Source organism: Peromyscus maniculatus, chromosome 16, assembly GCF_049852395.1.
Source record: "Peromyscus maniculatus bairdii isolate BWxNUB_F1_BW_parent chromosome 16, HU_Pman_BW_mat_3.1, whole genome shotgun sequence".
In the NCBI taxonomy this organism is placed as follows: Eukaryota; Metazoa; Chordata; class Mammalia; order Rodentia; family Cricetidae; genus Peromyscus; species Peromyscus maniculatus.
Window position 1 is genome coordinate 55,375,791 of NC_134867.1, and position 24,962 is coordinate 55,400,752.

Consider the following 24,962-nt stretch of genomic DNA (forward strand, 5'->3'; position numbering starts at 1 on the left):
ACTTGCCGAGCCATCTCTCCAGCTCCCATAGTGATGCTTTTTACTTTGTTTTGTGAGCCCTTCAATCACTCAAAACCAGTACCATGGGGGAGATGATATTTGCCAGATTGCCTGCCACCTGATGATTTGAAGTCTCAGGCCTCTGCTGACCCTGAGGAAATGCTTCCCAGGCGATTTCATTGGGGCTGACTTTCCAGCCCCAGCTGTCCAGCCTCTGTTCTTCCAGCAAAGCATATTAAGTTTCATGACCTCAGGTTGTCCAGCTTCTGTAATAATTGTCATTTCTGTGCTAAAACACCGTGACTAAAGCGACTTATGGAATAGTTGATTTTGGCTCAGATGTGCAAAGGGAGACAGCCCAGAGTGAGGAGGGAGCATGGCAGCAGGCATCTAGAGCACACAAGGAGCCCGGAGGACACATCTTCAGCTGCAAACACAAGACCTGTCTCCACTCTTCACCCCCTTCCCCCCAAAAATTCCCAACCTCCCCAAACAGCACCGTCATTGGGGCCTATGTGTTCAGATACTTGCATCTGTTGGGACATTTCTCATTCAAACCACCACACATTAAAAACACTTTGTCTTTAGGATGATAAAATTTATTGGCTACAAATGTTTATCCATAAAGATTCAGTTTCTAAAAATGCTATTTTTTCCCTTCCAGCTTCAGCAGCTCATACAAACCTTACAGATACAACAGCAGAAGCCCCAGCCTTCCATCCTGCAGGCCTTGGATGCTGGTCTAGTGGTTCAGTTGCAGGCACTCACAGCACAGCTTACAGCTGCAGCCGCAGCAGCCAACTCCCTTACACCCTTGGATCAGGGAGTCTCTTTCAACAAGGTACTAGTTATAAATACCTGATGCGTTTATGTGAACTGATAGACTTTACGTCATAGCATTTAGAGTCTACTTTGTACGTTGTATTTCACCGCAGACTTTTGTTGTGTGTGGTTTTGATAGAACCTTTTTGTGTAGCATATGTTGGCTTCTACTACACAATCTGCCTGTCTCAGCCTCCCAAGTGCTCATTTGGGTGGTTTATGAAGTTCTGTAATTTGACCTGATAAAATAATCAGTATGTGAAAACTCAAAGGAAGAAATGTTTTGTAGTTGATATTACTGTATATTTTATGTGTAGGTTTAACTATGAAAAAAATAGGGTTTTTAAAATTGAGGCTGTTTTGTGTATAGTTTTTTTGTGTGATATCTTCTTCATGATTGTCAGTTCGGAGTGTATCTTAGCAGTGATATATGTGTGTATATACATATGCACATACAAACGCGTGTGTATGTGTAGTTGGTTTTATTTTTACTCTTTGTTCTTTGCTCTTTGGGGACCTACCACCTAACCCCCAGATAATCACATGGAGACTTATTCTTGCTTAAGAATGCCCGGCCTTAGCTAGGTTTATTTCTAGCCAGCTTTTCTTAAATTATTGTCTACCTTTTGCCTCTGGGCTTTTACCTTTTTCTATTTCTATCTTTTCTTTCTTTCTTTCTTTCTTTCTTTCTTTCTTTCTTTCTTTCTTTCTTTCTTTCCTTTCTTTCCTTTCTTTCCTTTCTTTCCTTTCTTTCCTTTCTTTCTTTTCTTTCTTTTCTTTCTTTTTTTTTTTTGGTTTTTCGAGACAGGGTTTCTCTGTGTAGCTTTGCACCTTTCCTGAGACTCACTTGGTAGTCCAGGCTGGCCTCGAACTCACAGAGATCCGCTTGCCTCTGCCTCCCGAGTGCTGGGATTAAAGGCGTGCGCCACCACCGCCCGGCTTCTTTCTTTCTTTCTTTCTTTCTTTCTTTCTTTCTTTCTTTCTTTCTTTCTTTCTTTCTTTCTTTCTTTCTTTCTTTCTTTCTCCTTCCTTCCTTCCTTCCTTCCTTCCTTCCTTCCTTCCTTCCTTCCTTCCTTCCTTCCTTTCTCTCTTCCTCTCTTCCTCTCTTCCTCTCTTCCTCTCTTCCTCTCTCTCTCTCTCTCTCCCCCTCCCTCCCTCCCTCCCTCCCTCCCTCCCTCCCTCCCTCCCTCCCTCCCTCCCTCCCTCCCTCCCTCCTTGTCTGGCTGTGTGGCTGGATGGTTGGCCCATGGTGTCCTCCTTCCTTCTTTTCTCGTTCCTCCCTCTTCTCTCAATCTCTGCCTTTCTCTTAATCTCTGCCTGCCAGCTCTTCCCAACCTTTCTCCTGCCTTGCTGTTGGCTGTTCAGGTCTTTATTAGACCATCAGGTGTTTTAGACAGGCACAGTAACACAGCTTCACAGAGTTAAACAAATGCAACATAAAAGAATGCAATACATGTTTGCATCATTAAACAAATGTTCCACAGCAAAAACAAGTGTAACACATCTTCAACTAATATTCCACAACGTGTATGTATGTTATTCCTGCTACTATTATTTTCATCAGAAAATCAATACTGATTTCTTGGGTAGTGACTTTATTTCTTGGATAATGAGCCATTTGGCCAATCGCTCTTAATTTAGTACTAGTAGCTAGACACATTTTAACATTGCTAGGACTAGTTAACAATTGATTATGACCCTAGATGGTTTTTTTAAGTTAGAGTTCCATAATCCTTCATTTTCTGTAAACATTGTTTAGTGAGCTGGGCATGGTGGTGCACGCCTTTGATCCCAGCACTCAGGGAGGTGGATCTCTGAGTTGGAGACCAGCTTGGTCTGTAGAGCAAGTTGTAGGGTAGCCAGAGCTACACAGAGAAAACTTGTCTCAAAAAACAAAACTTTTAGTATTTTTACTGCTTATGTCCAAATGGTTTGTGATGATGAAGCCGTCCCTCAGGAGATCATTCCTGCACCTCCAGAGGAGCCTGAAACCATGTATGAATGTCTATACATACTTGTGATAATCTTATAAGTAAATAGGCACAGTGAAAATAGGAAACAATAATATAATGAGACTGTATAATGACTTCTCTTGAAGGAATCCTGGCAGTCATAGTTTCAGACTACACTTTGAGTGAGTGAGTGAGGCTGCAGGGATGACCATGTGTAAGGGCGCTGCTGTATGTTACAGTGCTCTAAAAGCATGCATTCCTAATGCCGTACTCTACTATGGTACAATGTAAAATGGCACCGTACCCTTACTTCACATCACAGATATAAAATAGCTTTGTAATTTCCACGTGGAAGCACTTTCTCATTTGTCTTTTTCTTCCCCTTCCCTAGAAGTTGATGGATAGGTTTGATTTTGGGGAAGATTCTGAGCACAGTGAAGAATCCAAAAAGGAAATTCCTACTCCTCAACTGTAAGAATTATGTTTTTCTTTCTTTCTCTGTTCTAAATGCTGAGTGGGATGGTAACAGTCTTAACACTTGGAGTGAGCTTTTCATAAGGAGTGAGTTTTTCATAAGCCGGGGTGTTGTTTCAGGTTGTAAGCACTGAAATTATAGAGGGCCGTGGACCTGCTGTCTTATTACCTCCCTAGATTTATTTGGATTCTTTCAGACCTTTGCAAATAGTTGGAATATATCAAAGTTCTCTATAGGAAAATTGATAAGCATTGGTAAGTGTAGTTGTGATTTTTTAAATTATATCTCTGTTGGCTTTAAATAACTTAGTTGTAAGAATATTTGTAATAGGAGGACTGATGCTTCTGCCAGAGTCCACTTCTAGAAAGTATGCCAATTTTTGAGAAGTTCATTAAACCAGTTAGAATTAAGGATTGGTATTATATGGGTTTTGTTTATTTAAAAATGGATTTTGTGTTTTTATTGAAATTGGTGACATACACTCCCCCCACCCCCAAAAAGTTGTACAGAGCCCTATGTTTTGTGTCTGGATCTGTAAAGACTAGGAGAGCGTGAGAGGAGGGAGAGGGAGGGAACGTGACGGATAAAAGCCTTTGCGACTCTCATTCAAGCAAGCAGTATTAGTTTTTATATACTGGGGTAATGTATATGAATACTTAAAATAGAAATGCATCCTTTTGATCCAGTGATTTTCCTTGACAGAGTTTGAAAGTAGTATTTTAGAGTCTAAATAGTGAAGCTGGAAGGGCCATTTGAGGTCATGTAGATGAAGGAGCTAAACAGTGTATGAATTTCTTAATAGCCCTGTTGGTAGAGCCAGTGATTTCCCACCTTCTGAGGAAAGAGCTAGTGTGACTGTTAGTCTTACATGCTGTTCTGTTGGACCGAATTTCCTCATTTTCTAGACACCAATTCAAATGTTCTGTTTTAAAGAACGGAAATAAAAAGACTCCATTGTCTTTCAAGAAATAGCCTTTCAATATTTGAAGATAGATATCATTCTTCTCCATAGGTTTATTTGCTCCAGATGATGTATTCCCCCTCCCCTCCAACTGTTTCAAGACTTGTCACCATTCTGTTTACCCCTTTTTTTCTTGTCTTACCTATGGCACTTAGAATTCCAGCTGTATTCCAGGTGTGACTTTCCCAGAGCATAGTTTCTTTTTTCTAAACACTGTCTGTTTCTAATTATTACCTAATAATAACATGATTATTAAGGAAACATACTCTGTAAAACTTACGGGCAGTGAAAATTGTAGATTTTACACATACTGATTGAAAGACTGTCTTCCACTGTCTCATGGTTAAACATGAGTTATTAAAAATTGACAATGTTTATAAACTTTTCCCTTTTTTACAAGTGTTCTGAGATTTTCTTACAGTACTCTAATAAAAGAGTCACTAGTTTATATGTACAGCACACCCATGTGTGCAGCATGAGGCGGTAATGTCAGCTCTGTAACAGAGTGTCTCTAATGTTTATCGGTTGAAACGTTATTGAGTATATTTCTCTTCCAGTGTATTAATTTTCCAAAACATTCCACTTTGAGTATTAATATTTTAAAAAGAAAACACTGTAATAGATAGAGTGCATTGTGTCAGAGAGATGTTTTTGTTTTCTCTGAATGCTCACTTTGATATTACCTTTCGTGCATTTCAACATGCATCTTCACTCTTGTTTATCATTTTAGTTCTCATGTTTCCGAATCTGTGAACAACTCCATCTTCCATCAGATTGCAGAGCAGCTGCAGCAGCAGAACCTGGAGCACCTTCGACAGCAGCTGTTGGAGCAGCAGCAGCCTCAGAAGGTCTGGGCCACCTGCAGTTACTGTGCTCTGCAAATGGGCATTCTGTGGGACGCTTGGTAGTGTTCATTCTTGGTCTTTGGGGCCGTTTGTTACTTTTGCTTCTAAGGTATTTCCTTCCCAAGACCTTTGTAGCAATTCCTATCATAAAAAAATGTCTTCTGGCAGTGTACTGAATCCATGTGATAGAAATGAATTTCATAGCTACACAGAGAAACCCTGTCTGGAAAAATAAAAAGAAATGAATTTCATGATACTGGAAGGAGAATAGAAGATAGACGTGGGTTTTGGAGTTACCTCTTAAAGCTTCCTGTTTTCTCCTTTCTGCTCTACTTCCTTGTCTGGGAAGGTAATGCCAGTTATGTTGATGATGGTAGTGTCCAAAGTAGATGACCATCTTTCAATTTTTAAAAGTTTCCCTGCCAATACCATATGATAGGAATCTTATTACACATAGAGGAGGCATATTTATACTTAATTTTCATGAAGTAGGTACCATGACTCCCATTTTACTCCAAAGGAAGTTGAAGCGTAGTGACATAAAAGATCTAATACAAAGTGTACAGCCAATGGTGTCTGATCAATTTTAAGGCATACCTTTATTTTGTGCATAAGTAGGAAGTTTAGTCTATGCAGCATTCTCATGTCATTTTGAGAGATGCTAAAATATGGGAGAAAAAAGTTTGACTTTAGAAGTGATGAAATCTGTCATAAACCTACCTGTGACTTACATGAGAAACTCTTGTAGATACCCACTCCATACTGTGCTCTCACCATTGAAGATGTTGTCGGGGATGAATTTAAAGCCACCTACAAACATATTTTATGTGTGACTACATTTTTAGGCAAGTGACACAGATAAAGATGGGCAGAAAAGTGGTTCTGACCTTAGGTAATGTAATCTTTTTTCTAAAGAAGTACAAACATTTGTGTAAACCCACAGAAAAATTTATTCTATAGTCTCTTTAGTTGAGTTAAAAATACAGGGTTCTGGGAACACAGAAGAGGCCTCAGTACTTTTGATATTTAGAATAATTTAAGACACAGTTAGAGCCTGAACTTGACCTTGTATGTGCAAATAGTATGAAATGGATGATTCCAAGGATACCTGCTGGAACTCATGAACACGGACTGATCTGATGAACTAGTTCTGATTGAATTGGTCTAAGAAAGAGACATATTTTTTGCTAAAGTTATTTATATATGTACTGAAGAATATAAGAAGATAACGTTTGGGGTGTTTGTGTCAGTCAGCCATACAGTATAGTAACTACAACGATAACAGACAGGGACGGGGCGGGGGGAGGGGTGCTGTCTGCTTTCTCCAAACAGAAGCTGTATATAGAACTTGCTGCGTTTCCTGCTGTCACTCTGACTTCAGAATGTTTAGCAGAAGCAGCAAAGTCGGGGCGGTACTGTGGACATGGAAAGTTGCTCTGTGTATTAGTTTCCCAATTTAGCCACATACAGTAATCAGAAGAAATTGAAGTTAAGTCTCCATTTTCCAAAGTTTATCCAGTGGTAAAAGATGTCATAAAGTAAGAAACAGAGAAGCAATCATTTGCTAATGTGTGAAATGGATGACGAGTGTGAGACTGGCAGACTTAATGAGCAGTTTGCAAACTGGGTGACAGGTATATATAGTAAGTTGTGTGATTCAAGATGTAATGAGTGGCCAGGCAGTGGTGGTGTACACCTTTAATCCCAGCACTTGGGAGGCAGAGCCAGGCGATCTCTGTGAGTTCGAGGCCAGCCTGGTCTACAGGGCAAGATTCAGGACAGGCACCTTGTGTTGGGTGGCTCACAACTCCCTGCCTGTCACTCCAGCTTCAGAAGACCAGATGCCCAGGACATACACGCACACACACACACACACACACACACACACACACACACACAAAATAAATAATTTGAGGGAGGGAGTTGTTTCAAGGCAGGATATCACTACATTGTTCTGGCTGTCTTAGAATTCACAATGTGGATCAGGCTGACATTGAACTCAGAGAGATCCACCTGCCTTTGATTCCCAAGTGCTGGGTTTAAAGGCATATACTACTATGCTTGGCTTTAAATTAAATCTTGAACAAAATCAGATAGAATAAGATGTGCAGAGAAATCAGGTACTTTTGCTTACATTAGATCCATGTAACTCCCCGAGACTAGGATAGTGCTTCCCTGTTCCTTGCAGGTCAGCTACAGCTGCGGTGTGCAGTGGGTTTCAGGCCCCAGGAATAAGAAGGAAAACACTTGAAGGGTTTAGGAACGTTTGAAAAATGAGAGTTTGTTTCTAATAAAAGAAATGGACCAGAATTATGAAGGACTAGAAACCTTATCATAGTGGAGTGATTTCTGTTGTTTTAAGTTAGAGTCTTATGATTTTACTGATTATTAGGATAGTCAAAAGATGGTATCAGGACTATACCTCAAGATGAAATGTTACTGGTAAGAATTAAAAACAATCTTTGAAAGATTCAGCCTACTGATGATGAAGCACTATCATGTGATGTCGGAAGTAGTGTAATTTACTTGGTTTCAGAATGGTGGCACATGTCTTTAATGCCTGCACTCTGGAGGCAGAGGCAGGCGATCTCTGAGTTAGAGAACAGCCTGGTCTGCACAGCTGGGTCCTGGATAGTCGGGTCTCTGTAGACATACCGTGTCTCACAAACAAAACAGCAATAGCAAAATACCCAGAGTGTGATGCAGAGACCATAGGTGACATGATGAACTCTGAGAGGGGCGACCCGCTGCTTTGTGGAAATGAATTACTGTTTGTAAAGTCAAATACATCTTAAGATATTGATTGTGTGGAGCTGTTAGATTTGTAAATTGGGTCAATATAGTTGGTGTAGCATGTGGAGTTCAATGAAGCCTTTGACGGACTTTCCTGTCATTTGTATAGAAAAAATAGTGGGAAAGGGTCCCTGTGTAGGTGATAATTAACAATGGCACATAGGACTGTTAGGTGCCAGTCTTAAAAGAATCCTGTGGTAGCTGATGTTAACCATGCCTTTCCATGGTTTTTTGTTTGTTTTTATCGATTTGCATGAATATATGGTTGAAGAAAGTTGTTTATATCAGATGAATACCAGAAAAAAAAATGTCACTTGCCACTTGGTGGAATCCAGTGTCTTTTTTTAAATAAAGAAGTGAGACTAAAGGAACAGAGAGAACGTAATTAATTTTTATACAACTTAAATACTGTGATTCTTCTTTGTGCCAACTAAGTTCAAATGTTGATACTCTTTTAAGAAAATGGAACATTCTAAGTTCTTGTTCCAAAGTCAGAATAATACCTTAATGGGTTGATTGAGTGTGACTAGGTTGTTTCCTTTATTCTTCTCGGCCTCACTGGTGTGCTTTTCACTTACTAGTTCTTTGATTTGACAGGTACAGTGAGGGCATTTTTGCTTTTTTAACTGGCCATCATCATTAGGGTCTAGAACATGCTATTTATTGTATTTCTCTTCTGCTTTAATTATTGTGGAGTGTGTACGTCTCTGAGTTTTCTTAGCCATGAACAGAAAATTAAATATCTTCAGTATCTAGCACTCAAAGAAGGCTAAACACAGACTGTAGAACTTAGGAAAAAATGAAAATCTTTCTGATGTATGGCCAAGAGTGTGTTGTTCCTGTACCACTTTAGCATTTCAGTTAGTGTTGATGCATTCTGGAAGATTATACTTACATGGGGCTGAGAGATGGCTCAGTGATTAAGAGGACTGGCTACTCTTCCAGAGGACCTAGATTAGATTCCCAGTTTCCGCATGAATGCTCCCAACAATTTGCAACTCCAGTCCCAGGAGATCCAGTGCCCTCTTCTGACCTCCTTGGGCACTGCATGCATATATTGTACAGCCAGACACATAGGCAAACATCCATTACTATAATGTTAAGGAAAAGATAAACAAAGGCTACACTTATTGACTGCCTTTTGATTCAGGAGACACTTGTCTGTTCTGACTTTTGCTTAATGTGTATTTATCAACTTTGAAACAAAACAAAACACTGCCTGTTCCTCAGATACTGAGGGACTTAGCAATTGTTATTTAAAACTCTGCCCTGAATTTTATGATGCCTTCTTTCCTTCTAGTTGTAAAATGTACCATTCATAAGAGCAACATACTTTCAATTTCCTTGTAAACAGATTACTATGCCGATTAGTTTAATGCAGCTTAAACACTACAGAAATCCTAGTCTTACATCAAAATGGTTTATTGTAATGGTGTATTAAAGAACCAAATATAAGATAGCAGCTATATGTTATCACATTGGTAATTTGCATTGAGAATGAAATGGAGGGAAAATAGATTCAGATTATAGCCAGTGTAAGTTCACTTTTGTAAAAAGCATAGTATGGACTAATTTTCCCCTTTTCCCCTCAGGCAGGGTTTCTCTGTATCCTTACCTGCTGCCTTGGAACTCTGTAGAATAGGCTGTCCTTGAACTCACTGAGATTTGCCTGCCTCTGTTTCACAAGTGCTGGGTTTAAAGGCCTGTGCCACCACTGCCTGCCTTGATTAATTTGATTTTCATTCATTCATTTCTTTATTTTGGGGTAGCAGGTGTGTGAGGTCAGATGAAAGCTTGCAGGAGTTGGTTCTCTTGTTCTATCTACTATGTGAGCTTCAGGGCTTGAGTCCAGGTCCTAAAGCTTGGTGGCAGGTACCTTTACCCACGGAACCTTATATTCTGAACTTGAAGTAAACCATTCACAGAACGTTTAGTTTATTCTAAACATGTATATTTAGGAAAATATACGTACTAAGGTGATATAAATTCCTAAGGCTGTCAGCTCCAGGATTACTCTGACCCATGTATCCTGTTAATACATATGCTTCACACTCTTCCTGTACGGTGTTTCATTAAAAAGACAGCCTGAGGAGACTACTGATGAACAATGCAACTGAAGCAGAACCAAAGTGCCCTGTGGTCCCCACACAGTGAGGACACCACTGTGACTACCAGACTCCTAATGACTTCCAGGAACAAAGCTCTCTAGGTCTTGTGCTAGTGTCTAGTTGAAATATCACCATGAGGCACAAAGCTTATTCTCACCAGCAGGTCTTAACCTTCTGTGCTTGCCTGTTTAATTGCTTAGACTTTCTTTTTTCTTTTTCTTTTTATTGAGACAGGGTCTCATTATGTAGCCCCATCTGTCCTGGAACTGACTATGTAGATCAGGCTGGCCTTGAACTCACAAAGACCTGCCTGCCTCTGCCTCCCAGGTGCTGGGTTTAAAGGCATATACCCCTATGCCTGGTGAATAGACTTTCTTAAACCTTACTAGAGCTGGTCATTTCCACCTAACTAGAGCTGGTCATTTCCTGCTGGGCGAGTATGTGGCACGTTCGCTGCTGTCTGTTCTTTGTGAATTCATGTCTTTCCCTTTCTCTTCATCTTGCTTTTGCATGTCTAAGGTGTGTGGGCTGCTCTCTCTTTTTGGGAGTTGATTGTTCCTGAACAGTTTGTAACAAGGGAACATTAGTGTGTAGTTGTTCTTTTCTTTGTTTTTAGCCTGTGTACCACCAGGAACTTACTCCCTCTAGATTCCTGTAAGATCATGTTCTAGAAGATTTTCTACCAGATTGCTTCTCCTCTATTGAGTTTCTTCATGTTTTAATTAAGTCAGTATTTAAATTGTTACTCAGGTCATACTCATTAACATCAAGGTAGCCACATCACTATATATTGTTACTGTACTCCTTAGGATGTGGGGGCATTCCTTGTTCCCCTAAGTTTGTCTTTATTTGCCTAACTTGTACTAAAACTTTAAATATTACACATCACACTGTATTTCCTGTAACTTTTATGATTTCTAGAGAAAGTAGTTGGGGAAGAACCTAATTGGGGATAGTTTTGCTAAGTCACTAATTTTGGTAGTGACTTTGGGTATTGTTTTGCTTCTAGGCATATAATATGTGATTTAAGTTTTTGAATATAAGGTTTTAATTGGACCTTCAGAGTATTTTGTTGATAGTAATTAATCATGTAGTTCTAGATTCACTTAATGTAGTACCTTTAAGTACCATTAAGTACTGTCTGTGTATTACTCCTCAATAGTTTATATTTCTGACACTTAAAAATGTTCTTGAGGACATACTCCATCTAACTATTTTATACAATTATATATAGTGCCCTTTTTATGGGACTCTACTTTTTAAAAGTAGACTTGGATTTATACAAAAGACTTCAGGTGAATTACTCTAAGAATGGCTTGCCATGAATATGACTCCCTTTCAGCATTTAATTGTAATGTTTGCTGTATTCAAGTTCTCATTTGTAGTGATGTTGTCTCAGAACATTGGTTTGTTCTCAACAGGTAACTCCTCAAGATAGCCAGGAGGGAACATTTGGGTCAGAGCACTCAGCGTCACCCTCACAAGGAAGTAGCCAGCAGCATTTTCTGGAACCCGAAGCAAATTTAGATGATTCCATAGACATTCAGCAACAGGTAAAAGTCAGTGCTTTCTGGGCCATAAATGTCCAAAGCCATTTTACCACGTAAGGTTCTTTGTGAATATATTGTATCCTGGATGCAGTTTGTCTTGTGGGTGTTCCACATCCCTAGCTTTGTTACCTGTGAGGCATTAATGCTTCATTGCTAATATTTTTAAGGTAGAACTGCACTTGTATGCTAAATCTTAACTGCTGTTTTTGTTTATATGCTCTTAACTTTGCTTTCCAAGGATATGGATATTGATGAAGGACAAGATGTTGTTGAAGAGGAGATCTTTGAACCAGAAGCTAAGAAAGTAGCTGTTCGCTCAAGATCAAGAACTCACTCGCGATCTCGATCAAGGTTCTATAATAATATTTAACAGTAATGTTTGGTTTTTTTCTTTGCATCAAGATTAAACGAAATACTTAAAGTAATTTTTAAAATGCTTTCTAAAAAGTATTTTTTAGAAGTAATTGAAAATAAAACCCAGAGAAAACCTTTGTGATAGGTCTGCTATTTGAGTGCTTTATTTAACAGGAACAGCTGTTATCATGAGGTGATTTTGGATTATAGTTGATTTTAGTTGATACTAGCATGGTATCTTACTTGGGGTATTACTGCTTCTGAACAGCATGTAAGTCAGGCTGTATTTCTCACGTCCAAATTATTGAATAGCAGTACCAAAAATGTCTTTAAAGACAGCCACAGAACAGGTTTTTTGAATGTTAATATACTTGCAAGGCAGTAGAAAACAGGTCCTATAATCAAAACCAAGTCATGAGTCTTTGGTATTTTCACATTCCACTTTTTACATGGTAACATATTTGCAAACATGTACAGTAAATAAGTGACAGCATCCGCTTACATAGTAAAGTCAAGAATGATAACATTTTAGAAGTTGTAAAGTATTAAACAGAATTATACTCTGTCTTCATACTGTGCTGGAAATATTCTGCGTCTTAATTTAAAAAAATGTAACATTTGAGTCACCTAATTAGTCTGTATTTTCTTTGCTTTTTATTCCTATTCTGTGTGAAAATGAACTGAAAGACACTAAGAGAAAGTGAGGTCCTTTAGTGAATTGTATTTTTCCTGTTTTTAATGAATGAAGTCTCAGACTTGGAATCATCTAACATCTATTAGTAATCTGTCTATCCATAGCACAAAACTACATGTGGAATACATGTTTAATAGTTGGTTATACTATAGAATAGTTTAAGAGGTGGTTAAATATAACAAATCTGCCTTTTCTCATTCACTTCAAATCGAAAGGTTTGATGGAAAGAGAACACTGTCATTCGAAGTAAAAATAACTATGTTTTTGTAGATCACCAAGAAAACGAAGGTCCAGGTCACGATCTGGGTCGAGAAAGCGAAAACATAGGAAGCGATCCCGCTCTCGTTCTAGAGAGAGAAAGAGAAAATCATCACGATCATATTCAAGTGAAAGAAGAGCCAGAGAAAGGGAGAAAGAACGCCAAAAAAAGGGATTGCCTCCTGTCAGATCAAAAACTCTAAGTGGTGAGTAACATACTTGCATCAGACTTCCCTCTTAGTGCTGGAAACCAGTTTTCTATTGCCGCGGGGAGGACGCAGGTTAGGTTAGTAGAGTGCTTGCTGCAGAAGCCCACAGGAAAAGCCTGGAAAGGTGTGTGACCCTGGTGTTTGGAAGGTGGACATAGGTGCATTCCACACTGTCCCGCTTAGCCTACTTGGTGAACTCCAGGCCAGCAAATGACTGTGCATCAGAAACAACAGTTCTCGAGGGAGTATACGTAAGGTTGGGTGTTGGTGGATTTTTCTTTCCCGCTTGCCAGTTTCCAAATAACTGACACGAAGACTCAATATTGATTATAAGTACTTAGTCTGTAGCTCAGGCTTATAACTAACTAGCTCTTAGAACTTAAATTAACCCATATTTCTTATCTAAGTTATATACCACTTGGCTCATGGCTTGCTACCTCATTTTGTACATGCCCTGCTTCCTCTGCATCTGGCTTGCTACTCTTTTGACTCTGTCCTTCTTCTTCTGAGAATTCTCCAAGTCTGGCTCTTCCACTCAGTCTCTTCCTGCCCAGCTATAGGCCAGTGAGGTCTTTATTAACCAGTGAGAGTAATACCTGTTTACAGTGTACAAAGATTGTTCCACAGCAGTTGGTCTCTGATCTCTACATATGATGGAGGTCACTCTCTCCTCCAGAACAACTAAATAAACAATCTAGCTTTCTGCTATAAAAATCTCTTACCCAATTTTTTTTTCAGAGTAAGAAACTGAAAAGAAAGGAGCTTATTAGTAATTAAATGGCTTTGACTCAGACTTTTGTGAAAGAAAAACAGATTAGCAGATATATGTAAGATCATCAAGAATGCTTAATGCAAGTTGTGAAGTGTGGCTTTACCAAGGGTACATAAAACATACCAGGCTGATATCTGTAACATGACAGGGTCAGTTGACTGCTGACAGTACTAACTAACAGCTGTGAGTATTCAAATCTGAAGGAGTAATTAGGACACAAAGGTGTACTTTGCTGCATTTTTATATACTTAGTTTTATATTCAGTTTGTGTGGGTGTGGGTGTGGTGTTGGAGATTAAATCCAGGGTTTTGTACCTGCTAGGTGAATCTGTGTATAACTGAGCTCAACCCCTAGCCCAACCTTGGTGTAATTGTTAAATTATAACCTTATGGTTTGTACCAGAAGAGAAATGGCCGTGGTACCAGCCTGTTTCCCTCTGTATGTTAGGCGATTTTGTGTACTTAACAGATTTGGTCATGGCAGGGTTTATTTCAGGAGCTGGGTCACGTTCAGTACAACAAATGATTTCTGTTTCTGCCAGGTTCTGTCTAGGGGTTTATTAATGCATTACCATGTCTAGGGAGAACTAACAGACGACAGGTGACCAAGGAAGCATGTGACAGAGAGTACATTGTCATTTGCCCAAGAGCTAGAGACTGGCGTTACTTTCTGGTGGTCTTCACATAAGTCACCCCCGCATCAGTAATTGCTGTAGATAGCCATGTGTGGACTTGCCTGCACTGGGATCACACACATACATCCTAGGCTTTTCATGTGGCTCCTGGAAAGTGAACTCAAACCCTCATTTGATACTGCTAGAGCATCATGAAATTCAGCCTCCCAAAAATCAAAGGCAGTGGCATCTTTTTAATAAGTTCTGCCAATTTCCGTAGACCCCGCTTATCTTTCCAGAACCTTCTCACATTATAAAGAGCTAGTGCAACTTCTGAGTAGTGCAAATTCTATTTGTTCCTCATCATAAGGGACCAAATTTAAATATTTTAGTGTTGGTTGACAAATAATATAAAAAAAAAAACTGACCACCCCCCCACCCCCAAAATCTCTGCTCTACATTTGTGTAATAACCCCTGGGTCTTTGAGAATCATTACTTTCTTAACAGTAGGGCTTTCAATTTACTATCTCTTCAAGTATTCCTCACCCACTTTGTGATGGTATTGAGCATTGCTTTAGTCAGGGCTACTATCACATGGGCAACACCATGACCAAAAACAACTTGAGGAAGAGTTTATTCTGCTTATGGTTCCACATCACTGTTCATTATTGAAGGAAGTCAGGGCAGGAACCTGGAGGCAGGAGCTGAAGCAGAGGCTGTGGAGAGTGCTGCTTACTGGCTTGCTCAGCCGCTTTCTTACAGAACCCAGGACTGACAGCGCAGGAGGGGCACTACCCACAATGGATATGTCCTCCCACATCGGTCATTAATAAAGAACATGCCCAACAGGCTTGCCTGAGAGAGGCATTTTCTCAGTTGAGGTTCCCTCCTATCAGATGATTCTAGCTTGTGCCAAGTTAACATAAAAACCAACTGGCACAGGCATGGAATCCACTTTTCTCTTTGAAAAGTTTTGTGCTTCTTAAAAAAGATTTACTTTTATATGTATGAGTGTTTTGTGTACATGCATGTATGTGTGCATACCCCATGCGTACTTAATACCCATGGAGGTGAGAAGAGAACATTGAATCTCTTTAACTAGACCTATAGACAGCTGTGAGCTGCCATGTGGGTGGTAGGAACGGAATCTGAGTTTCCCATAAGAATAGCATGTGCTTTTAATTGCTGAGCCCAGTTTCGAGTTCCCCAAATATATTGTGTTTGACACCTCATAATTATACATACTTGTGGGGTACAACATGATATTTTTGTACATGCTAATACCATATAATGATCGATTTAGGGCAATTAACATATAAAACTCAAATGATTATTTAACTCTTGTTACTGCTGTAGATCATCATTATTCCTCTTAAAAATAAAACTGTACTTTATGTTAAATAACAATGTAGTAGAATAATTTGATGTAGTTTTGCATCAAAGGAAAAAAGTGGAAGCTTTCAGGTTATACACACACACACACACACACACACACACACACACACACACACCCGCTGCCCCAAGATTTAAAAAAAAAAATCACGTTCTACGTGGCTCAGTGTGATATGTGTCTTCAGTGACCTGTGGTGTCTAGTTCTCTTGCTGAAATGTTAGTTGCATTAGGAAGTAAGCCCAGCCAGGACCCACAGGTGCTGCCTCACGAATGGCAGGTGCTGGGTTCTTTTAGGTAATGAAAACCGTTCTTCCTGTTGCAGTAGACATAGCAAGTTGCACGCATGCACCTACCAACCATGTAAGAAACACTATGATGGAGTGGAAAGTAATAAACAGCTTTTAAATTCTCTTTTATGTTCATGACTTGTGTTCTTTTGTCCTTCCTCACCACCTAATAGTGAGCTCTCAGCCTCTTTTCTGAAGTTTTAGACATTATCCACCTTTAGACTTGTTTGCAAAGATCTGTATGTGCTTTGCAGGCTAGGTTCCTTTTGCCAAAGGTGTTTTGTGCCTGACTGTCAACCCCTGTCTGTGCATTGAATACCTTTCCCAGCCTTCTGTTCTTCTCTTAGGTTCTCTACTTCTGTGACATCAGCTTTTTCAGTTTCCACCTAGTAGTGAGAAAACACAGTATTCTTTTTGTCTTGCCTTATTTCCCTTTATACGATTCCCTCTGGTTCCATAGATGTTTCACAAGCATCAGAATTTCATTTCATTTTTGTGACTGAATCATAATGGAATTTATTTTCTATTGCTGGTGTGTGTGTGTGCGCGCGCGCGTGCGTGCGTATTGCTTGTTTTATTTTTTTCAGGACAGGGTTTCTCTGTGTAGTCCTGGCTATCCTAAAACTCACTCTGTAGATCAGGTTGGCCTTGAAATCACAGAGATCCACCTGTCTCTACCTAGCAAATACTGGGACTAGAAAGCGTGCACCACCACAGCCCGGTGCTGTTTTACTTTTTAATAGTTAGACATTTTAAGATGGAAAACTCAACAAGCACATGAGAAAGTACAATGGTGACTGTATCTTCCATTGTGTACTGTACCTTAAAACTCTCCTTATCAGGCTGGGTGATGGTGGCACACATCTTTAATCCCAGCACTCGGGAGGCAAAGCCAGGCAGATCTACAGAGCAAGCTCCAGGACAGGCACCAAAACTACACAGAGAAATCCTGTCTCAAAAAACAACAACAAAATAAACCTCTCCTTATCTTGAAGTAGAACCAGTTTCATTTAATTGCTGTTCTTTCAACACATTTGAACTAGAGTGGTTGAGTCCGCCATTGGTGGTTCTGGACATAGATTGTACCATACAGAGCTTTCGGGGACAGTCAGTGGTGTGAAGTATCAACAGACTAATATCCCAGTAACCAAGTATCGCCTCTCTTTGGGATTGGGAAGAATCATGACCTCTTCTTAGGACAAAAAAACATTGTAGAGCAGCATTGTAAAATTAGCAAACAATAGCATAGACTAAAGCAGTTAGAGTCTACAGAACAGGGTAATAATGAAGCAGGAAGCATTATTGTAAGGTGATAAAGCCCCGAAGCTGTTTACCTCCACATCAACAGGACTGGCCTACACTGCATTGCACTGCAGGGTAGTGGAGCAGCTTTCTGTCACTGTGAAATCAGCAAGGATGTATTTGCAGTTAAAGTTGCCTGAGCTTGCTCCTTTTGACTGTTCATTGTGTCTGGAAAGTAGAATGGAGACAGTTGTCCCCTTCAAGTGCAGGACCCCACTTGAGCCGCATCTCTTAAAAGTTTCACCGATTTTTCAATGGTGCTGTGGGTTAAAACTGAGCCTATGACATATGAGACTTTGGGAGACACATTCCATTTAAATTATTGCACTCGGTTAAAAAGCAGACTTTGTAGTCTCTTAAAGATCCACTTAAAAATGTATGCATTTCTCTGACTCTCATTCTGTGTGTATATGTTTGTGTGTGCTCCCATGTGCCCCATATGTGTGTGTGGTCTGAAGACAACCTAGAGGAGTCACTTCTCTCCTTCCACTGGGCAGGCTTCTTGGGTCAAACTCAGGGTATAAGTCCTGGCAAAGTAAGTTTGTCTGCTGAGCCATCTCACTGGACCCTGGGATTTAATTTAAAATATTAAAAAGTTGAAGATGATTGATGAAACATGAGTTGAGAATTACACAGAGTGAGACTGTGAGACAGAAGAAACTTGCTGAGAAAGGGCAGTTGTCACGGTCTGTGTTAGCTAGATGGTTTTCAGAGTTTGTGTGCATCTGAATGGTGTTGGAGTTCTGACCGGCAAGAGTAGTGTTTCTTGGTAGTGGTCTTGTCAAGGATCACACTTTAGTATGAGGTTAACCCTAGAAACACCTGCTCCTAGACCTCTTTTGTCAGGGTTAAAGTGCTGGAAAACGACATGGACAAACATCAACATGCAGTACATTAAAGCTGTGCATGTGTGTTGTCTGGAAAAGGAGGTATTCGGGAAGCATGAACAGTCCAGAGTGTTTTCCTCTTCAACTTTTGTGCCCCAAACAGAAGTAGCTTGCAGGCTGGAGGTTAAGAGCACCTACTACTCAGTCGTGAGGACCAGCATTCAGGTCACTTCCATCCGTGTGTGGTGCTGAGGCTCTAAGGAGTTCACGCTCTTCTGGCCTCTGCATACATGAGTGGCACACACAAAGTCATGCCAATCACTTCATCTTCAAGTTAGGGAGTCCTGATTTACCCATTTCCTTTTTGCGTCTCTTGGCAAAGTCTTATTTCCCTATGGATGAGGCAGCTCATACAGGTTTAGATTTATCTGTTGGTTAGGAGGAAACATCCACTGAGTCATTCCAACACTCAGATATTAAGAAGGTCCATATGTAGGAAATAGTTTCAAAACTGTTGTACTTTAGTGTCAGCTGGGGAATTTTAAACTTCTCTCCTAATCTCACACAGTGCTTTTCTCCAGTGGTTGGACAGAGGTGTCCACAGGTGTTCAGCTTGCAAATTGGTGCGTGCAGGAAGTTGGCTCCATAGAAATGTAAATAGATAGTAAATGTCAGTAAGGTTTTTGTTTTGGTTTGGTTTTTGAGATAGATTTTTTTCTGTATATCCCTGGCCCTTCTGGAACCCGCTTTGTAGACTCAGAGATTCATCTGCCTTTGTCTCCTTCGTGCTCGGATTAAAGGGGTGCGCCACCACTGCCTGGCTTTTATTGTTATTTTGTTTAAATGCATATTGGCGTGTTGCCTGCATGTGTATCTCTGCACCACATATGTGCCTAGTGCCTGCACAAGTTATAAGAGGGTGTTGTTTCTCAGAGACTGGAGTTGCGATGGTTGTGAGCCACCATGTGGGTGCTGGACTCAAACTCGGGTCCTCTAGAGGAGTAGCCACTATTCTTAACCGCTGAGCCTTCAGGCCTGTCAGTCAGTTTAAAATGCAGCAGTTTTCTGTGTGTAGCTGTCAGACATTCAATGTATGTTACCTTCAGTTCCAGCGATTGTCACTAATGCTTGAGGCAGCTGTGTCTTGTGATTTAAGCCCTCTCCTTCTTTGTCTTGACAGTGTGCAGCACTACTCTCTGGGTTGGCCAAGTGGATAAGAAGGCTACACAACAAGATCTAACCAACCTCTTTGAGGAGTTTGGACAAATTGAATCTATTAATGTAGGTATCTCTTGAGCACTAAGACAGTGTTTTAAATTGGCCGTTTCTCACTCTTCGAATACTAGTTAAGCCCCATAGGATCTCCACAACTTGACAAGATTTGTTTATTTTGTTCATTTTTCTTTGCTTGCTTTGAAGCCATTTATATCTTCTTTTTAATAAAGTATCATAACAAAATATTCATAGGGTTTTGTAGCAGGATAGCTCTTAATTCTTAAAAGCATTAAATGTTTTTTTTTTTTTTTGTTTTTTTTTTTGGTTTTTCGAGACAGGGTTTCTCTGTGTAGCTTTGCGCCTTTTCCTGGAACTCACTTGGTAGCCCAGGCTGGCCTCGAACTCACAGAGATCCGCCTGGCTCTGCCTCCCGAGTGCTGGGATTAAAGGCGTGCGCCACCACCGCCCGGCTAGCATTAAATGTTTATCAACAAGATTCCCTTGTTCCTCTCTCTTTCTCTTCCTGTTTTACCTGTCAGCTTGAAAATGGAGCTGTCCCTTTCTTTGTTTTAATAGTATGTTCTGCCGGGCGGTGGTGGCGCACGCCTTTAATCCCAGCACTCGGGAGGCAGAGCCAGGCGAATCTCTGTGAGTTCGAGGCCAACCTGGGCTACCAAGTGAGTTCCAGGAAAGGCACAAAGCTACACAGAGAAACCCTGTCTCGAAAAACCAAAAAAAAAAAAAAAAAAAATAGTATGTTCTGTATTCTGTAGTCAAGGAACTGATGACATGTATTCAAGAGTTCACCTTTATCATGGCTTAAATGGAAGCCTAATTAAGGCATGAATATGGGGCTTATGAAAACTAAATAATTGATTGCATATGTTGCATCAATAAAGTGTTGGAGATAGAAAGACAATTAATTTGGTCATCTACCAAAATTGAATTGTGGATTTAGTCAGTTGTCACTGTGTTCTGTTTGACTAGAAGCAAATGTCAGAATCAATGTCAATCCTTGTGCTCGCTGTTAAGAAAGGATTTTCCCCTCATAGATGATTCCACCCAGGGGCTGTGCATATGTCTGTATGGTTCATCGACAAGATTCTTTTCGGGCTCTTCAGAAACTGAGTTCAGGATCCTATAAAATTGGTTCCAAGGTCATTAAGGTGAGTTTTCCTGGGTGAGTTTATGGTGGAGTGACAGCTGACATTCCGGCACCTGCTGTGTTACAGTCTTGCGGTTTTCATAGGAAGGTCATATGGTCTTACTTGTTTGGACTGTTAGAATGCTCCAGTTCTTTTCACCCCTTACCCCTTGATGTGGATCAGACCTAGTCTTGAACATGTTAATTTAAGCACATGTTCTTACATTGAGTTTAGAGTCAACCTTATCTTTAATGTTCCTAGCAAGCTTATGGTTTAAGAATTACTGAGTTATTATAGTTTGGAATATGTACACTAACTTACTAGTCCAAACTGAGTTTGTTCCTTAAGTTCACACCTACACAAATCTGTACCAGCTCACACCTCATCTTGGTTAGAGCCTGTTCATATTTACAGATTTGTCTTTGATTTACTTTTTCTCCCAGCACTTGTTCATATTATTATTATTTTTATTTTTATTTTTATTATTCCTTCTCATTTTATCTAGCCAACCACCTTGTAAAGAGTATCTGCAAGCATTTGTTTTCTTCTTAGTCTTTAAATTGAGAATTTATGAAGTGTTTTCTCATTGCTGGTGATTGACTCAGAATTTCATTTTGACTTTTTAGAGAAAATGCATCCAGTCAGCTTCTGTGCCTAAATTAAAACTCTGAACTCTTTCTGAAGAGTATGTCTGCCCATCTTTATCATTTCCTGATAGATAGTTCATGTGTGTAAACTCAGGTATTGCTTATGTATGCTGGCATGGTGTACAAAGTTGCCTAGTTACTGCCAAATCGAGCTGAGATTTTTATTGTGAAAATTAGACTTGTGTTTTCTCCAAAAATGAGTTTAGAGGTGGGTAAGACATGGAAACAGATCTTATATTGCAAATATTATCTCTAGTACAAGTTTAAAACAAGTACTCAAGAAAACGAGTTTTGTTTCTATTTGCTTAAGTATGATTTTGAACTTTATTTTTATTATAGTGTATCTGTGATCTTCCTTTTTCTCTCTCCATTCCCAATAGATTGCCTGGGCTTTGAACAAAGGTGTAAAGACGGAATATAAACAGTTCTGGGATGTGGATCTTGGAGTCACATATATACCTTGGGAAAAAGTTAAAGTGGATGACTTGGATGGCTTTGCAGAAGGAGGCATGATAGACCAGGAAACTGTAAATGCTGGTGAGAATGCTAATGCTTTTTGTTATTTAAAAGTGTACTTCAGAAGGTTGTTATGTAAATGTGTTTGGGGATGCAGAGTAAACTGTGCTTATTCCCTGGCGTCAGCTGCAAACAAAGAGTTGATGTCCTTTCTGATGTTGCTTTTTCACTGTTTTACATATCATTAGGTGTCAAGGAACAGGTTAGAAAAGTACTGAATGGAAGCCTCCAAATGTGGTCCTTTTTCTTTTATGACTTAACATTTTTATTATATTGAAGAGAAAGCTTTGTACCATGGAGGCTTTGTTGAAGAAAACAAGTTTTAATTCCATCAGTTTTAAGTGGGAACTGAGGATTTGAGAAACTTGTTGGAGAAATTCCAGAAGATTTTAGGTGGAGTTCATTTTTAGTAGTGTACTCAAGTACTGCAGCGTAATACCTTCTGAAACACTTCCTACATTGCCCATAACCAAATATTTGTATGCCCCGCTCTTTTAAAAAGTACCAGTATTTTTTTTTTTTATTTAAAAAAATTCACAGTTACAAATTCACAATCGGCTACAACCAGAAGGAAGTACTCATTGATATTTGGGATTGATCCAAAGTGTAATCTGTTCTGTGTTTCTTCGTGTCTTAGCTCTCTTACCAAAACTAGCCTGCTTTCAGGGTTCTCATGGTTAGGAACATATGCAGACATCTTTTTGATATTGTTGCCTTCTGCCTGGAGATGGCCCTCAGGTAGCAGAACATGTTCTTAGGATGTGCAGGGTCCTTGATTTGACCGCAGGACCACCCGCATCAACCCAGTGTCTTGTTTGCTGCCTTTTTCCTAGGACAGTCTTTCTTTCAGTTGTCTAAGTTACTGCTGTGTGACAAGTTGATTCTTCAGGAACTGACGTAATAGGAAAACAGAAAGCAGCAATCACCTTTGACTTGTATGGCCCAGGCTGCCATGGTCTGGAGTCTGCACTGGAGCCCGCCAGAGGCCTGTTGTGAAAAAGGAGCTCTGTGGGACCAAGCCATGCTTGTTTGTGTACATAGTCTTCAGGACTTTCCTTTCTTTTTTCTTTCCTTTCTTCCCCCTCTTCCCACTCCCCATTTGTTTGTTTGTTTGTTTGTTTGTTTGCTTGCTTGTTTATAGCAGCAAGTATATATTTAGAACAGAGAGACCCCTGGCTTGTAGAGTCTCTACTGTGTATTTGGGGGGGGGGCAAACATGTTCTACTCAAAATAAATAAATAATAAGCAAGAAAACCTATATAGGATTTCTGTGTTGGTATAAAGCACAGACCAGGCATGGTAGAGCACATGCCTTCAATCCTGTTGCTTGGGAGACAGGTTTCTGTATTTCTTTTAGGCTAGCCTGGTCCACATACCAAGTTCCAGGCCAGGCTGTATGGTGAGACCTTGTCTCAGACACACACACACACACACACACACACACACACACACACACACACACGGAACAGAGCCGAGCCATGGGAGCATTACATTGTGAGTGGATGTAGTTCCAAGGGGGTAGAGCATATCTGAAGATGTGAAACATGTATCCACTTTGGGAAGCAGCATGCCAGAGCTTCGTGAACATGGAACATACAGGAGATGAAGGCAGATGCACACAAGCAAAAGCTGACTACTCACATTTGCTCTTGTCATGTAAAAATACAGGACCGTGATTGATTTCATGTTACCCAGGCTGGCCTCTAACTCATGTCCTAGGGCCTCTACTTCCTAAGCGCTCAGCTTCGGGCATGTGCCACATGCCCAGCTACTTCCATTTTTCTGTTCTTGTCTTCTTTGGAGGATTTCTCTGTATTGAGCTAATACTTTGGTTTTTGTGCTTGATAATGGACAGAACAGGTCTGGTTTCTCATTATCAGGTGACCTATGAGGTATTTCTGTTACAGCTCAGTGTTGTCATTTTTATCTCATGTGTTATTTTTAGATTTGCGAAGATAGGTCTGGCAAGGGTTTAGATATTAATGTAAATGAAAAAAAAACAAACAAACCTGAAAAGCTGCATTTAAAGGAAATCAATTTCAAATATTTTGTTTAGAATGGGAAACTGTGAAAACCTCAGAACCCGTTAAAGAGACGGTCCAGACTACACAGAGTCCAACTCCAGTTGAAAAGGAGACGGTGGTCACAACACAGGCAGAGGTCTTCCCTCCGCCTGTGGCCATGCTGCAGGTTAGTACTAGCTGGCTTCTTTGCCACCGTCCATCTTCCAAAGCTGATTTGTTGATGTGTGACAGCTGGAGTCTGTTGTCCCAGTTACGACAGAGAACTGCTTGTCATCTTTCAGATGTTAAAAATGTTCTTCATATGCAATGCATCATTGCTTGAAGATTAAGCAGGTGACTAGGAGCTATAACACCTTCTGATTTGTGGTAGTTTCTTTAGACTTACACTTTCTTTGGAAGCAAATTTGTATCAGTAAGATTATTTGATAAATTCATTAGATTATTTCACCGAATTTAGTGAAACATTTTGAAAAATCATTGTTGGAAATATTATTCATACTTAAATGTTTATGCATTAAATATGTACTGAGTGCTAGTGCTGAGTTGTGCATTGTTGTAGGAGCTCTGAGGCTTGGGGCACACCCATGGTAAACCTGGAGTTTTCATTGTCCTTCGGGGAGACAGACCGAGAGGATGAGATAGATCCTGGGGGTAGTAGAATGCGGTGGTTCAGAGTGTCTACACTGCAGCCTGCAGTCTTAAGACAGTGCCCAGGGTGCTAGCTCAACAACTGCATGGCGAAGAAAGTATCCACTGCAGCATCTGAGCAAGAGCGTGACAAGCAGAAGAAATCCACACTGAAGGTCAGGTGCCAGGAGCGTGCTTGGTGCTCCAGGACTAGCAAGTGGCTAGAGTCATGCCTGTAAGCTCAGCTCTCAAAGGAATTCATCTTCATTGTGAGTTGAAGAAACCACTGGAGGAGGAGGAGGATCAGAGGAATGACGTGTAAAACATTGCACTGGATACGGTTTATAGTGAGTAGGCCACACTGAACATTTATAAAAGAAGAGGTGGAGTGAAAGTCACTGTAGCAAATACATGAGAGTGGTTGTGACACGGAGAAGAATGTGACGGAAGTAAAGAGGCCTGTCAGACAGTAGAGGACCGGAGGGACAACTAGTGGGGTTTCCTAGATTATTGATTGGAGTTGAAGAAAGGAGAAAGGGATACTAGGTCCAAGAAACTAGAAATATGGGAGC

General features: G+C 40.2%; 1 protein-coding gene across 3 annotated transcripts in view; it reads left to right on the plus strand.

The window, feature by feature from the left end:
• The window catches only part of Scaf8 (SR-related CTD associated factor 8), an 82,971-nt gene that overhangs the window by 49,941 nt on the left and 8,068 nt on the right, over positions 1-24,962 (plus strand). For all 3 annotated transcript variants that reach the window (XM_076552845.1, XM_076552844.1, XM_042262352.2), the window contains 10 exons: positions 665-841; positions 3,166-3,245; positions 4,941-5,058; positions 11,378-11,509; positions 11,745-11,857; positions 12,825-13,018; positions 19,397-19,497; positions 20,484-20,597; positions 21,604-21,760; positions 23,796-23,929. In XM_076552845.1, coding sequence (XP_076408960.1) covers positions 665-841; positions 3,166-3,245; positions 4,941-5,058; positions 11,378-11,509; positions 11,745-11,857; positions 12,825-13,018; positions 19,397-19,497; positions 20,484-20,597; positions 21,604-21,760; positions 23,796-23,929 — 1,320 coding nt within the window. The remainder of the gene's footprint in view (positions 1-664; positions 842-3,165; positions 3,246-4,940; positions 5,059-11,377; positions 11,510-11,744; positions 11,858-12,824; positions 13,019-19,396; positions 19,498-20,483; positions 20,598-21,603; positions 21,761-23,795; positions 23,930-24,962) is intronic.